This window comes from Eumetopias jubatus, unplaced genomic scaffold, assembly GCF_037043125.1.
Source record: "Eumetopias jubatus isolate StellerSeaLion01/CBP00866 unplaced genomic scaffold, mEumJub1_p1.0 scaffold_2, whole genome shotgun sequence".
Lineage (NCBI taxonomy): Eukaryota > Metazoa > Chordata > Mammalia > Carnivora > Otariidae > Eumetopias > Eumetopias jubatus.
The window spans coordinates 77,743,267-77,760,603 of NW_028274808.1; the positions used below are offsets into that span (position 1 = coordinate 77,743,267).

General features: G+C 36.2%; 1 protein-coding gene across 1 annotated transcript in view; it reads left to right on the forward strand.

Annotated features, from left to right (window-relative positions):
- IQCM (IQ motif containing M) overlaps window positions 1-17,337 on the forward strand; it is a 367,401-nt gene that overhangs the window by 160,503 nt on the left and 189,561 nt on the right. Inside the window, exon 8 of the mRNA XM_088021330.1 lies at window positions 9,714-9,912. Within this exon, the coding sequence (XP_087877456.1) occupies window positions 9,714-9,912 (199 nt within the window). The remainder of the gene's footprint in view (window positions 1-9,713; window positions 9,913-17,337) is intronic.

Genomic DNA, 17,337 nt, shown 5'->3' on the forward strand with positions numbered 1-17,337 from the left:
AACTCCCACACAATAAAAAATTTGCATATAAGTTTTGACTCCCCCAAAACTTAAGTACTAATAGCCCACTGTTGATCAGAAGCCTTACGGATAATAAAAAGTCAACTGACACATATTTTGTATATCTATTATATACCGTATTCTTACGATAAATTCACCTGGAGAAAAGAAAATGTTATTAAGCAAATCATAAGGAAAATACATTTACAGTACGGTACTGTATCATAAAAAAATCCACATGTAAGTGGACCTGCACAGTTCAAACTCATGTTGTTTGGTGGTCAACTGTAATCGTTTTTCTTTAAACCTAAGGTTTTCTTTACAACGTTGCATTTAATCATGGATTTTCATTTTATTGGAGGAGATGAATCAGAATCTATAAGGACAGGCCCTAAGCAGGAGTTCCTTGAAAATATTTCTTAGATGCCACCGTTGATTCAGAACCACTGCATTAATACAGTCACTAATAATATTTTGGCATGTTTCTTTCTGGCCTTATTTATATATGTCACTTAAAAAATAATGTTGCAATCATATAATGCATATAATTTAATGTTTTCATTCTCTTAATACCATTTTTTGGAATTGTAAGCATTTTCTTAAGTTATTACATAATCTTCATAAACATCACTTTTATGACCTCATAATTTATCATTGGATATAACACAATTTACTTAGATATTTGTTTCTGGATTTCTCCCATCATAAATGAAATTATGATGGATATTTTCATACATACAGCTTTTCTAAATTTCTATTTCTTTTAGAGATTAGTCTAGAGAGAATTACAGGCATGCTTTGTTTTGCTGTGCTTCACTTTATTGCACTTTGCAAATAGTAGCTTTTTTTTTTTTCAAAATGAAGGTTTGTGGCAACCCTGTGTTGAGCAAGTCCAGTGGCAACATTTTTCCAAAAGCATTTGCCCACTTTATGTGTCTGTGTCATATTTTGGTAATTTTTGCAATATTTTAAACTTTTTCATCATCATTATATTTGTTATGATTCTGTGATCAGTGATTTTTTTTACTACCGTAATTGTTTTGGGGCACCACAAACCACACCCATATGGATGACAAGCTTAATCCATAAATGTGTGTGTTCTGACTGCTCCACCAACTGGCTATTCCCCTATCTGTCTCCTCTCCTCAGGCCTCTCTATTTCCTGAGTCACAACAGTAGTGAAGTTGGGCCCATCAATAACCCTGCAATGGCCTCTAAGTGTTCAAGTGAAGGGAAGGGTCGCACATTCCTCACTTTAAGCTAAAGGCTAGAAATGATTAAGCTTAGTGAGGAATGCATGTCAAAAGCCCAGATAAGCTGAAAGGTAGGCCTCTTGTGCCAAACAGCCAAGTTGTGAGTGCAAAGGAAATGTTCTTGAAGGAAATTAAAAGTGCTACTCCAGTGAACACATGAATGATAAGGAAGCAAAACAGTCTTATTGCTGATATGGAGAGAGTTGGAGTGGTCTGGATAGAAGATCAAACCAATCACAACATTCCCTTAAGCCAAAGCCTAATCTAGCAAGGGCAAAGCCCTAAATCTCTTCAATTCTGTGAAGGCTAAGAGAGGAGAAGAAGCTACAGAAGAGAAGTTAGAAGCTAGCAGAGGTTGGTTCATGGAAAGAAGCCATCTCCGTAACAGAAAAGTGCAAGATAAAGTAGCACATGCTGATGGAGAAGCTGCAGTGGTTATCCAGAAAGTCCAGCTAAGAAAATTCTTGAAGGTGGCTACAATGAATAATAGATTTTCATTGTATATGAAACAGTCTTCTAAGGAAAAGGATGCCGTCTTGGACTTTCATAGCTAGAGAGAAGTCACTATCTGGCTTCAAAACTTCAAAGGACAGGCTGACTCTCTTGTTAGGGGTGAATGCAACTGATGAGTTTAAGTTGAAGACAGTGCTCATTTACCATTCCAAAAATCTTAGGATCCTTAGCAATTATGTTAAATCAACTCTGCCTGTGATCTATAAATGGAACAATAAATCTTGGATAACAGAGCATCTGTTTATAGCAGGGTTTACTAAATAGTTTAAGCCCACTGTTGAAACTTATTGCTCAGAAATAAAGATTCTTTTCAAAATATTGACAACGCACTTGATCATCCAAGAGCTCTGATGGAGATGGACAATGAGATTAATGTTGTTTTCATGACTGCTAATACAACGTCTCTTCTACAGCCCATGGGTCAAGGAGTAATTTAGACTTTTAAGTGTTATTATTTAAGAATTGCATGTTGTAAGGCTGTAGCTGTCACAGATAGTGATTCCTCTGGTGGATCTGGGCAAAGTCAATTGAAAACATTCTGTAAGGATTCACCATTCTAGGTGCCATTAGCCACATTTGTGATTCATGGGAAGTCAAGATGTTGACATAAACAGGGGTTTAGAAGAAGTTGATTCCAACCCTCCTGCATGACTTTGGGGATTCAAGACTCCAGTGGGGGAAGTAACTGCAGGTGTGGTGGAAATAGAAAGAAAACTAAAATTAGAAGTAGAGCCTGAAGTTGTGACTGAACTGTTACAATCTCATGGTAAAACTTGAACAGATGAGAAGTTGCTTCTTATGGGTGAGCAAAGAAAGTGTTTTCTTGAAATGGAATCTAATCCTGGTGGAGATATTATGAAGATATTGATGAAATGACAGCAAAGAATTTAGAATGTTACATAAACTTAGTTAACAAAGTAGCAACAGAGTTTGAAAAGATTGACTCCAATTTTGAATGAAGTTCTGCTGTGGGTAAAATGCTATCAAATGGCACCATGTGCTACAGAGAAATCATTCATGAAAGGAAGATTCAATCGATATGAAAAATTTTATCACTGTCTTGTTTTAAGAAATTGCCTCAGCCACTCCAACCTTCAGCAGCCACCACCCTGATCAGTCAGCAGCCATCAACATCGAGGTGAACCCCTCCACCAGCAAAGATTACAACTCACTGAAACCTCAGATGATGGTTAGCATTTTTTAAGCAATAAATTATTTTTAAATTAAGGTATGCACATTGGTTTTTTTTAGACATAATGCTATGGTACACTTAATAGACAACACTATAGTGTAAATATAACTTTTATGTGCACTGGGAAACCAACAAATTCATTTGACTCACTTCATTGGAGTATTCACTTTTTGGTATTCACTGTATTGTGGTGGTCTTGAGTTGAATCTGCTAATATCTCCAAAGTATGCCTGTACGTGTGTTTGTTTATCACAGGATAAAAGAAGCTTTTCTTTTCCTGACTGTAAGGTAATATGTGTACAGTTGCTCATGATTGAGGGGAAGATGAGTTGTCAGTTTGCTTCTCAGCCTGGTTTTGTAGTCAGATTGCACTTCTAATTAAGGTTTTGACAAAGTAAGTTTGTTCAGCACTTTTTATTCAGTATTGTTAACTTGCTGTTTAAATTGGGCTGCTTCAATAACAAAGATGGAATCAGAAATGTTGATTAAAGCATAAAAATGTCTATACTGTATGGTTAGCAAAACTAGAATCATACGATACTAAGGCATTAGTGACTTCTGTCAAGAAGATTGACAGATTCCCTAGTGTCATCATCTTTTAAAGTGATTTTATGTGGCATAAATATTTTCTTGTCTTTATCATTCCTATATTGAAGCTGATATTCAGGAATCATTCCATTTTCCTCTTCTAGGTTTTACCTACATTATATACAAGGTATAAGCTTTCTTTTTCTCTTGTTAATATCTTAAGTTTTCCTAATATTCCTTGTTTGTCCAGAAGTTTATCTTATTGGATGGGAATTTCTTAGGCAGTGGCAGAGGGACCAGGTTGGTTATTATTTAGGACTTAGTGGCAATAATTTTCACCTAATAAGTGAGTCCAGCTCCTAATTAGGAACCACCACATCTAGGTAAATGACTTGCCTTTAAATGTGATATTTAGTATGGAAAGTGAGATACAAACTAGATTTTTCAATTACATCATGGTAGAAAAATAGTATTGATTCTTACTAAAACTTTATAAATAAATACTTCTATAATAAAGACATTTTGTATATATTGAATTATTGTGCTATATTATTTTGTAGATAAAATAAATTAATATGTGTTCTTAATTTCTATAGTATTATTTCTAGTGAGTTCTTTTTTTTAAGTTTATTTATTTATTTCAGTGAAAGACAGAGAAAGAGAGTGCAGGGGGGAGGGGCAGAGGAAGAGGGAGAGAGAACCTCAAGCAGACCCTGTGCTGAGCACTGGGGCGGGGTGGGGGTGGGCAGGTGGCTTAGGTCTGACCCTGAGATCAGACCTGAGCTAAAACCAAGAGTCAGACGCTTAACTGATTGTGCTATCCAGGTGCCCCTATTTCTGGTGATTTCTTAACTTATGATCTACATTAAAATTTTCATTAGGATTTTTTTACCTGAAGTTCTTAGGGGTTATTTGGAACCATTCACGTGCCATTTTAAGGATGTTTCCATTCTCATTTGTACAAGTAAAGCCAAATAAATTGAATTTTATAAGTGGATCCTCATAAAGAAAAAAAGCATTTTTTCATATTTTTAAATCAAAAATTAATATTTATAATAATTTAATTCATTTATTCAGTCCAACATAATTAAGTCTTATTCTGCTGATCTGGGATTAGGCAGGCTACCCCATAAAGTTGTCTGTTTGTGGATGAAAAGAGCCACACAGTAGGTTCATGTTTATGATATCAGTTTAAATTGAGAAGCCTGTAGTCATGTCTTTTCCTTCTACTAGAAATTGTTGGGAAAATGCATTTTTTATAGCCTATCATTCTTTTGATATTTCTTTCAGAAGACATAATTTATGAGCTATAACTTGTATTTGGGGCTTTGGACAAGTATGAAAGAAAGGAAGAAGCCACCTGTTGAAGATATGACTAAAAGGGGTGTATTTAGTATATATTTGATTTAACAACCAACAATATCAGAGTGGAGAGGAATGGAATCTTTTATTGAGGACATAAACGTTCATTCCATAAGGATTTAGTCATTGATCACCTTGAAATAAGAATGTATTATTCACAGTGAGGGCACTGATAAACTTCAAGTTTTTAAAAAATTTATCCCATAAAATATTCATCAGGAGTACTACTAATCGATGGAAATAAATCTTTTTATTTTTATTTATTTATTTATTTTAAAGATTTTATTTATTTATTTGACAGAGAGAGACAGTGAGAGAGGGAACACAAGCAGGGGAAATGGGAGAGGGAGAAGCAGGCTTCCCACGGAGCAGGGAGCCCGATGCGGGACTCGATCCCAGGACCCTGGGATCATGACCCCAGCCGAAGGCAGACGCCTAACGAATGATCCACCCAGGCGCCCTGAAATAAATCTTTTTAAAAATCAATTTGAGGGGCCCCTGGATGGCTCAGTCGGTTAAGCGGCTGCCATCAGCTCAGGTCATGGGATCGAGTCCCGGATCGGGCTCCTTGCTCAGCGGGGATCCTGCTTCTCCTTTTGCTTGCCGCTCCCCCTGCTTATGCTAGCTCTCTCCTCCCCCTTCTCTGTGTCAAATAAATAAATAAAATCTTTTAGAAAAATAAAAATCAATTTGCCAGTTATTGTATTAGCTTTTGGGTAAAAACATAAATATGTGTATCAGTTATCTGTTGCTATAATAACATCACAAGACTTAATGGCTTAAAACAACAACTCTTGTTTCTCATGAGGCAATTCTGATGATCTAGTCTAGACTCAGCTGATGCCACCCAGGTTCACTTGAGTGGGTACTACTTGTCTGTTCTCTGTGTGGTCTCTCATCCTTAAGAGGCTTGCTGGCTTGTTCTTCTGATGTAAGATTCAGAGAATGGAACTGTTCAAGGCCTCTCAAACACATGTTGAAAACTAGAACATAACTTCCATTGGGTTCTTTTGGCCAAAGCAATTCACAAGGCCAACACACATTAATAGGTGGGTAAGTAGATTCTATCTCAGAGAAGGAAGTCAAAGAGAAGGCTTACATATCTGGGTAGGTCACTCAGCAGCAAGATGGGAAGTCTCTGGATCAGAGAGTTCTGATCTGTAGTGGGTTGGGGGTCTTTTACAGCCCTAAGGTTTTTCTTATGTATGGCTAGCAGATGTTGGTTGCAGTTTTGTGTGATATGCAAAGCAGACAGTCTCTAAATGACTGAAACTATACTTTTTTTGGGAGATATTTAAAACAATTGGATGTCTAAGAATTTTGAGTTTGGAGCCAGCAGGCTTTCAAGTGTTAGCCTAATGTAAGAAGTAAACAACATAGGGGCCAATATGCAAGAATCATCTTTGGTGGGGTGCCCGGGTGGCTCAGATGGTTAAGCGTCTGCCTTCAGCTCAGGTCATGATCGTGGGGTCCTGGGATCGAGCCCCACATCGGGCTCCCTGCTTGGCGGGGAGCCTGCCTCTCCCTCTCCCTCTACTGTTCCCCCTGCTTGTGCTCTCTCACTCTCTCTGTCAAAAAAAGATTCATCTTTGGTTCATTTCTATAACTATGTTAAACATACTTTACCATTTTTAGCATCCCTCCTTTTATATAGTGAAGAAGAAAATCTTTGGTGTGGTCTTGAAGCCATCTGGTACACCCAAAAGATAGGTTAAAATGTATCATAATAGTTTGTTTTTAAGTTTGGGGTTTGAACTTGGAGAAAATGATATTGGAAAGAATTGTTAGAGGAACCAAAAGTCATAGGTGCCTTTAGAGTACAAAAAAATGTAACACAGCCACAGTAACATTAGATATTAGGAATACCAGATTTTGCAAGAAGTAGATTAGAAAGAAAACAAAAAGATAATTATGATAAATGGAATATTTTTGTGACATAAGTAACTTTTGTTGTCCAGGAAAGCTACATTGAAGGCATGAAATGATTTTTCCTTTGTTAAATTAAGAGCAGACTGTAGACTCAAAACTCGGTCTGTCAATGTAACAGAAAGTAAATCAAATTCTAATCTTACTCTTTCTGTATACCACTTAAATAACATTTTGTAGTCAAGGATTCATGAGCATTTCTCTATTTTATGATCAAGCTCATCAAAATTGACTTAACTTGGTCAAAATTTGATGTATTTTATAGCTTCTTTTCAAATCCATTATTTGTAAATATAATTCACTTTACATCAAGCCTTCTATAAATTATTCTTCAACCTCAAATTTCTCTTTCCATTATTTTTAGCATTCCAGTTATTTAGAGATGTACTAATGATCAGAGTCCATATGTCTAAGGCCTAAGATAAAACATTTTTCTTTTTTAATTTTTAAAAAATTTTTATTTATTTATTTATTTGACAGAGAGAGAGAGATAGCAAGAGCAGGAACACAAGCAGGGGGAGTGGGAGAGGGAGAGGGAGAAGCAGGCTTCTGGGGAGCAGGGAGCCTGACATAGGACTCGATCCCAGGAAGCTGGGATCATGACCTGAGCCAAAGGAGGACGCTTAACAACTGAGCCACCCAGGCACCCCAAAACTTTTTTCTTTTTAAGTTGATAAAAAAACAGACAATACACATCCATCCTTTTATAAACATGTTTGCATTTCTTCATAATTCTTTTACTTAATATAGTTCTAATCACTCATATTAACTATAGCTTTTAACCAAAATAATTTCAGTTCTCTCTCTCTCTCACACACACACATACACACACACTTTTCACTTTTCACACACTTTGACTAAGAACTCTGGGACATTCGAGGCAACTTAAGAGACCGGCAGAGCTCTTGTGCTTCAACAATCTATGACACACATCACTTTACAATCACACGTAGCTCTTTAAGATTTATTTCCCTCTTCTTGTTAGAGCATGGAACTTAGGGTATAAACTTCGCTCACTTGGGTATTTCTGTAACACTTCTCTTATTTCTTCTGAGAAAAAGCCGGGAACTCAGAATTCATTAGATTTCACTATACATCTTGAAAATCTGGACAGTCAGAAGTAATGATTAACATTTATCTTCAGTACCAGTTTATTTCAGACATCGAGGCCCATTCATAGAAATTGTTGTAGTAACCAAACAAAAATCCTCTTAGAAGGCAGAGCTCTCTTCTAAGCTATTCAAAATCAATTTTAATTTAAACAAACAAATTGAAAAATTTGCTTCATTTTCTTTGCCTTTTCTGGTAGCTTTGTCTAAATGGGATATTTCTCCAGAACACAAAATGATATATAGTTTTGACTCAATCTAAAAAAGTTTTCTCGAGAGAATGAAAGAACCAGCCATAGATACAAAAGAGCTACAGTTATGAGAACATTGTACAAGGCTAACCTTTCCTTTGCAAGGAGAGTAAGGACTTTTTTTTTTTTCATTTATACACACAAGCACAAAGAGAATGAACAGCCTTAATTCTACAACTTTAACTATAGTTTAAAAATGAATATGGAACACAGTTTTCTGTGCCTGAGCAAATTTCACTCCTCAGTTGTGGTTACTTGGGAGTAGGAATGTCAGGGAATCAAAAAAGATCCCTAAGGAATACTTGTTATGAAAGTCTCTTGATATGGAGCTGATTTTCATTCTAGTGGGAACAAAATTGTCTCAAATATTTTTAGCTATACTGGTGTTCAAACAACATGTAATACAAGGCATATCATAAACTTCAGGGCTTATAGTAAAGACAAATGAAAAAGACTGAGCTGGGATTCCCTGTCATCTATCATCTACCACCGAACAGAGGCTAGATGGCTGGGTGAAATAATCCAAATCAGACTCCCAACATTTCAGTCACCAAGGAAAGAAAAATAATGTCTGTTGTACAAAGTAGAACAGGACTCCTCAAGAACCAGCCTACTGCAGACATCAAAATAAACTCAGAGGGAAAAATAATGCAGAAACAGAGTCATGATACTCACTCTGAGAATCAAGAAAGTTGGGCTTAGGTTCCAGAGATCTATATGCAGTCACTTTTTAGGGCAAGACTCAGTTCTGGTATGTGAATTGATCTGGGCATCTCCTTGGAATTTCAGCTGTGAAACCTGTAGAAACAAAAGCAATTACCAAGAAAAAAAGGATTTTTGTATGCTAAAAGTTGCAAGGAAACTTGCCTTTGAACTTTGGATGACTTAGAAAAAACTGACTACCATATAAAAAATACAACATATATAAATGAAAAAAGTAGATTACAAGATTACCAAGATTACAGTCTGTCTGTCTATAGTAGAAAGTCTGTAGTATTCCCACATATTTATCATCACTGCAAGGGCCTTCCACATCAGTATGTCAGGGCTTGTCATGGTTTCCATTATGGTCGCTTGCTCCTGTGATCCTGTAGTCCATGACCTTAACAACACACTACTATGCCTTTTGATTGAAAGCCTTTGGAAAATAAAATCACTTTTCAGATGATTGGTAAGCAGAATATCAGTGCCAAATAATTTTGTAGTCTTTAGTTTAAATAGCTTCTGGGATAAGAACGTTATTTTGACTAACTTGCTCTGTCATATGAAAATATTTTGTTCCTTAAATATTATATATTGCTCTTTTGAATAGTTATGGATAAGCTTTGACAAATTTGCTTTCTCTTGGATTTCCTTTCTTCACAAGGTTCATTTTATATATGTTATATAGATTCTGGCATATTCAAACTTCTTTGGAGAATCCTATTGACATGTTCAGGTGATGTATATGAAATCTATGTACAAATTATAATATATTTCCTATTTTAACACATTTATGATTGAAATGAATTTAAGACTTTTCAGAAGTGATTATTTTTGTTATTAACTATAATAAGAAAGTTTTATATTTTATTTTTAGGCTAAAGTCTATTCTAAGTAAAAGTGGTAAACTTGACAATAAAGTTAAAAGAATTGGACCACACATAGAAATCTTCCAAGTGTTCCGGGAAAGGACCAAATTTGTAAATACCAAAAAAGTAGTTAGAATGATCATCATCATACAGGCCTATGTCAGAGGATGGCTTGAACGCAAAAGATTGCAGAGAATAATGATCAAGGTAAAGCATGTGTTAAATATAATGTGTATAAATTTTCCTTTGTAGATTTTAAATTAATCGAGTTTTGAATAGTCACTGGGTCAATGTATCTATGATTTTTCTAAATAAAATTCTGACTGCATTCTTTTCATTGAGAAAATGTTATGAATTATCTACTCTGCTGACAGTTTCAGATTTGGTCAAACTGGAGAATCTGAACAAAAGGGCTGGTTTATCTTTATTAACCCAATAGTTCTGGGACCACTTTTATTCTAAGGCCAGGATCACCTGTCCTTGCACTAATTTTGTTTCACCTTTTTTGCTGCTTATTGTCCATATAAAGCAACTTTCTTCCACTTCCCACACCCCTGGATACTCTTGTACAGCATAAACATTCAACTCAAAAAGAACTATAGACACACACACACACACACACACACACACACACACACACACACACACACACACACCTGAGCAACTTGCATAAGCAACAGTCTTGAGTTTCAAAATAAATATCTAGGATCTATTTTGTCTGGCAACCATTAATTTATTCTTTGTATCTGTGAGTATGTTTATGCTTTGTTTTGTTGGTTCATTGTTTTGTTGTAGATTCCACGTGTAAGTGAAATCATACAATATTTGTCTTTCTCTGCCTGACTTACTTCACTTAGCACAATACCCTCTAGATCCATCCATGTTAAAAATGGCAAGATCTCATTTCTTTTTATGGCTGAATAATATTCCATTGTATGTATGTATGTATGTATGTATGTATCAACATCTATCTATCATCTATCATCACCTATTTATCATCTGTCTATCATCTGTCGATCTATCATCACATCTTTATCCCCTCATCTGTTGATGGACATTTAGGTGGCTTCTCTATCTTGGCTATTGTAAATAATGCTGCATTGAACATAAAGGTGCATATATCTTTTAAGAATTAGTGTTTTAATTTTCTTTGAAAAATACCAAGAGTAGAATTGATGAATTGTATGGTAGTTCTGTTTTTAATTTTTTGAGGAACATCCACACTATTTTCCGTAGCAGTTGTACCAATTTACATTCCTACCGATAATGCACAAGGGTTCCCCTTTCTCCACATCCTCACCAATACTTGTTATTCCTTATCTTTTTGATAGTGGCCATTCTGACAGGTGTGAGGTGATATCTTATTGTGGTTTTGATTTGCATTTCCCTGATGGTTAGTAATATTGAGCATCTTTTCATGTGTCTGTTGGCCATCTGTATGTCTTCTTTGGAGAAACATTTATTCAGGTATACTATGCCCATATTTTAATTGGATTTTTTTGATATTGAGTTGTATGAGTTCTTTACATATTTTGAATGTTAACTCCTTACCTGATATGTCATTTGCAAATAATTTCTGCCATTCATTAGGATTTTTTTTTTCATTTTGTTGATGGTTTCCTTTTGCTGTGCAACAGCTTTTTAGTTGGAGGTAGTCTCATCTGTTTATTTTTGCTCTTGTTGGCCTTGCCTGAGGAGAAATATCTAAAAAAGTACTGCTAAGACCAATGTTCAAGAGCTACCTGAGTTTTCTCCTAGAAGCTTTATATTTTCAGTTCTCATTTAAGCCATTAATACATTTTGAGTTTATTTTTGTTTTTGGTGTAATAAAGTGAACCAGTTTCATTCTTGTAGCTGTCCAGTTTTAACAACATCATTTATTGAAGAAACTGTCTTTTCATCATTGTATATTCTTACCTCTGTTATCACAGATTACTTGACTTTATAAGTGTGGGGTTTTTTCTGGGCTGTCTATTCTCTTCCATTGATTTATGTGTTTTCAACGCTATAGCTTTGTAGCATAGTTTGAAATCCTGGAGCATGAAACTTCCAGCTTTGTTCTTTTTCAAGATTGTTTTGGTTATTTGGAGTTGTTTTGGTTCCATACAAATTTTAGGATTATTCTAGTTCTGTGAAAAATGCTACTGGTATTTTGATAGGGATTGCAATGGATTTGTACATTACTATGGGTAGTATGGACATCTTAATAATATTAATTCTTCCAATCCATGAACATAGTATGTTTTTTTCATTTATTCCTGTCATCTTCAGTTTCTTTCATCAGTGTCTTATAGTTTTCAAAGTACAGTTCTTTCATCTCTTTGGTTAAATTTATTTCTAAGTATTTTATTCTTTTGGATGCACTAGTAAATAAGATTGTTTTCTTAATTTCTCTTTCTGATAGCTTGTTATTACCATAAAGAAACATAATATATTTCTATATGTTGATTTTGTAGCCTATAACTTTACTGAATTCATTCATTAAACCTAGTAGTATTTTGGTGGAGTCTATGGGGTTTTTTTTATATACAGTATATCATCTGCAAATAGTGATGACTTTACTTCTTCTTTTCCAATTTGGAAGCCTTTTATTTCCTTCTCTTTTTTTCTTAATTGCTGTGTCTAGGACTTCCCATGTAATGTTGAATAAAAGTGGTGAGAGTGGGCATCTTTGTTTTGTTCCTGATCTTAGAGGAAAAGCTTTTAGCTTTTCATTGTTGAGTATGATGTTAGCTCTAAGTTTGTTATATATGACCTTTTTATTAGTTGAGGTGTGGTCCCTCTATACCCATTTTATTGAGAGTTTTTATCAAAAATGAATGTTGAATTCCATCAAATGCTTCTTCTACATCTACTGAAATGATCATATGATTTTTATCCTTCATTTTGTTAATGTGGTGCATCAGGTTGATTGATTTATGGGTGTTGAAACATTCTTGCATCCCCTGGAATAAATTTCACTTGAGCATGGTATGTGATCATCTTAATGTATTGTTGAATTCAGTTTGCTAATATTTAGTTGTGGATTTTGGTGTCTATGTTCATCAGGGACACTGGCCAGTGATTTTCTTTTCTTTTCTTTCTTTTTTTTAATTTAATTTTATTATGTTATGTTAATCACCATACATTACATCATTAGTTTTTGATGTAGTGTTCCATGATTCATTGTTTGTGTATAACACCCAGTGCTCCATTCAATACGTGCCCTCTTTAATACCCATCACCAGGCTAACCCATCCCCCCAACCCCCTCCCCTCTAGAACCCTGTTTGTTTTATTGATATTTATCATCTATTTTTCTACCAACTGGATTCTTTAATATCAGACAACTATATAACAAAACCAGTAAGTAAGTGGGCATACCATATAAATGGTTGATGGATATCTAAAAACTAATTTAAAAAAACTATGTGAAAACAAGCATGAATTTAGAGTCAGAATTCTGAATCTTGGAAAATATTTGTTGAAAAGGTTAAAAATAACATATAAAGTTTCTAACATGGTGCTTAGCACAATGTGCACAAATAAATGATAAACATTTTAATATACTAATGATAATAAAAAATTGCCATATTCGATTTTCTTTTCTTTCTTTTTTTTTGTGATGTTCTTCTCTGGCTTTGGTATCAGGGTAGTCCTGGCCTCATAAAATGAGTTTGGAAGTGTTCATTCTTTCAATTTTTTGGAAGAGTTTGAGAAGTATAGGTATTAAATCTGCAATAATAGTAGGGGACTTTAACACCACACTTATGTCAATGGATAAATTATCCATATGGAAACTAATAGTGAAACCTCAGCCTTAAATGACAGATTAGATGGTTTGAATAGCTTTATGCAGAACATCCCATCCAAAAGCAGCAAAACATACATTTTTCTTAAGTGCACACACAACATTCTACAGGATAGAGCACATGTTAGGCCACAAAACAAGTCACATTACATTTAAGAAGATTGAAATCATATCAAGCATGACCATTGAATGGTATGACACTAGAAATCAATTACAAGAAGAAAAGTAGAAAAATCACAAATATGTGGAGATTAAACAACAGGCTACTAAACAACCATTGGGCCAACAAAAGAAAGGAGAAATTTTAAAAATACCAAGAGACTAATGGAAATGAAAATGTGATATATCAAAATCTATGGTATGCAGCAAAAGTAATTCTAAGGAGTAATTCATAGTAGTACAGGCCTACCTCAAAAAAAAAAAAAAAACCCAAACAAGAAAAATCTCAAACTGTTTAATTTTGCACTTAAAGGAACTAAAAGAAGAAATGAAACCCAAAGTTAGAAGAAGGAAGGAAATAATAAAGATCAGAGCAGAAATAAGTGAAATAGATACTAAAAAGATGGCTGAAGCTCTAGGACAAGTAAGTGTACCTTCTTTACAGGAAGACTGGGGGTGTGTTTCAGTCTGCTGATTGTGGTAGTCTGGGGGTGCCAAGAGCTGTCTTTTTAATTGCAGTACTGTGCAGCCCAGGAACATGAACCCCCTTGGCCACTAGAGCCAGGCAACCAAGGGGCATCCCCTTGGTTGCCTGGCTCTAGTGGCCAAGGCTCTGACTTTAGTAAAGCAGGTGAAGAGTATAGGGAGCAGGGCACACTCATTGGTTTCAGCAGAGCTGTGGGAAAATGCTTTGGTTGCATGTGCCTGTGGGCTTTAGAGGGGCAGTAGGAGAGTGCTTTGTTTGTGTGTACCTGCTAGGTTTAGCAAGAGACTGGGAGAATGTCATGGTCACTGGCACTTGCTGGCCCCAGCCAGGGAGTGGAGCAGTAAGTACTGCAAACCCCCATGCTCACAAGCTTTAGCAAGGGACTGGGAGAATGTTGTGACTGCTCACACTCATGGGCCCCACCCAGTGCCACCACCGTCCACCCCCACCAGCCTTAGCAAGGCAGCAGGATGGCACTAAATCTGACATACCTGCCTGTGTTAGGTTGGGGGAGAGTGCAAAATGGCATCTGCCAGTGTGTCCATCTCTGAAGAGAGTCCCAGCCATCCCCTGCCCCTTGCCTTAAGATTAGCAAGTGAATTCCCTTCACATATAGTCTAGGTGCTTTCCAAACTGTGACTTTTGTACTGGGTCCTGGGATGAGTGAGACTAGGTAAGCCTTTTAAGAGGAGAATCTCAGTTCCCTACAACCCTTTGTGTCTCTTGATGGGTTGGTTTTCCTACCCATCTTGAGATGGTCCTTTTATCCTTTGTTGTAGAGGAACACTTCTGCTAATTTTCTTTTCTTTTTCAGAGGGAATTGTCCACATGTAGCTGTGGTTTGGTGTGTTTGTAGGATAGGTGAGATCAGGATCTTCCTATGCCATCATCTTGGGCCACCCCCTGTACTACCTATATTGATGAACTATTCCATCACCCATAGTCCAAGCTATACCTGGAGTTTTAGACTCTCAACTTCCTCATTTCCATGTTCAATTGATTATCACCATAACATTTCTTGTGTTGCTCTTCCTCTCTTTGTTTCTTGCCAGAGCTTCTATTTATCAACCCTTACATGGAGAACTACAGTGGTCTCCTAATTATTCTCCTTGCTACCTACCGTCTAATGTGTCATATGCAATTAAGGAAATTTCACTCTGATTGCCTTATTCCATTTCTTATAATCTTTTAATGGCCCTATATTGTTTGTAGGAGAAAGTATAAATTCTCTAACAGAGTACACGTGACTTCCCTGGTCTGGCACTTGCCCACTGTCCATCTTCATCCCATGATACTTCCTCACTAATGCCCTGTGCTCTAGCAAAGCCCAAATTCTTTAATTCCCTGATTGTTTCCTATTATATCTTATGTGTTAATGCTGTTCTCTTAAGCTGGAATACTCTCCCTCCCTAATCTTTGGATAAATTCCAACTCATCTTTCAAGATCTTTCTTAAATATACGTGCTAAGACATTGTCCCTGGTCCATCAAACAGAAATGATCTCTCTATTCTTTTGGTTATTATTGTGCTCAGGTTATCTATACCTTTTAATTACATGTCTCTCATAAGCAACACAAATAAGTGACCTATTTGGGAGTATATATCTTCAAATTTATACCACCACATCGCTTCTTTTTAAAAAATTTTTTTTTATTATTTTATGTTAATCACCATACATTATATCATTAGTTTTTGTTGTAGTGTTCCATGATTCATTGTTTCAGTATAACACCCAGTGCTCCATGCAGAACGTGCCCTCTTTAATACCCATCACCAGGCTAACCCATCCCCCCACTCAGTTTGTTTCTCAGAGTCCATAGTCTCTCATGGTTCATCTCCCCCTCCAATTTCCCCCCTTCATTTTTCCCTTCCTGCTATCATCTTCTTCTTCTTCTTCTTTTTTTTAACATACAATGTATTATTTATTTCAGGGGTACAGGTCTATGATTCAAAGTCTTACACAATTCACAGTGCCCACCATAGCACATACCCTCCCCAATGTCTATCACACAGCCACTCCATCCCTCCCATCCCCACCACTCTAGCAACCCTCAGTTTGTTTCCTGAGATTAAGAATTCATCATATCAGTGAGGTCATATGATACATGTCTTTCTCCGATTGACTTATTTCGCTCAGCATAATACCCTCCAGTTCCATCCACGTCGTTACAAATGGCAAGATTTCATTCATTTTGATGGCTGTATTATATTCCATTGTGTGTATATATATATATATATATATATATATATATATATCACATTTTCTTTATCCATTCATCTGTTGATGGACATCTTCACTCTTTCCATAGTTTGGCTATTGTGGACATTGCTGCTATAAACATCAGGGTGCACATACCCCTTCAGATCCCTACGTTTGTATCTTTGGGGTAAATACCCAGTAGTGCAATTGCTGGATCGTATTGTAGCTCTATTTTCAACTTTTTGAGGAACCTCCATACTGTTTTCCAGAGTGGCTGCACCAGCTTGCATTCCCACCAACAGTGTAGGAGGGCTCCCCTTTCTCCACATCCCCGCCAACATCTGTCATTTCCTGACTTGTTAATTTTAGCCATTCTGACTGGTGTGAGGTGGTATCTCATTGAGGTTTTCATTTTTATTTCCCTGATGCCGAGCGATGTTGAACACTTTCCCATGTGTCTGTTGGCCGTTTGGATGTCTTCTTTGGAAAAATGTCTGTTCGTGTCTTCTGCCCATTTCTTGATTGGATCATTTGTTCTTTGGGTGTTGAGTTTAAGAAGTTCTTTATAGATTTTAGATACTAGCCCTTTATCTGATATATCATCTGCAAATATCTTCTCCCATTGTGTCGGTTCTCTTTTGGTTTTGTTGACTGTTTCTTTTGCTGTGCAAAAGCTTTTTATCTTGATGAAGTCCCAATAGTTCATTTTTGCCCTAGCTTCCCTTGCCTTTGGCGATGTTTCTAGGAAGAAGTTGCTGTGGCCGAGGTTGAAGAGGTTGCTGCCTGTGTTCTCCTTTAGGATGTTGATGGACTCCTGTCTCACATTTAGGTTTTTCAACCATTTGGAGTCTGTTTTTGTGTGTGGTGTAAGGAAATGGTTCAGTTTCATTCTTCTGCATGTGGCTGTCCAATTTTCCCAACACCATTTGTTGAAGAGACTGTCTTTTCTCCATTGGACATTCTTTCCTGCTTTGTCAAAGATGAGTTGACCATAGAG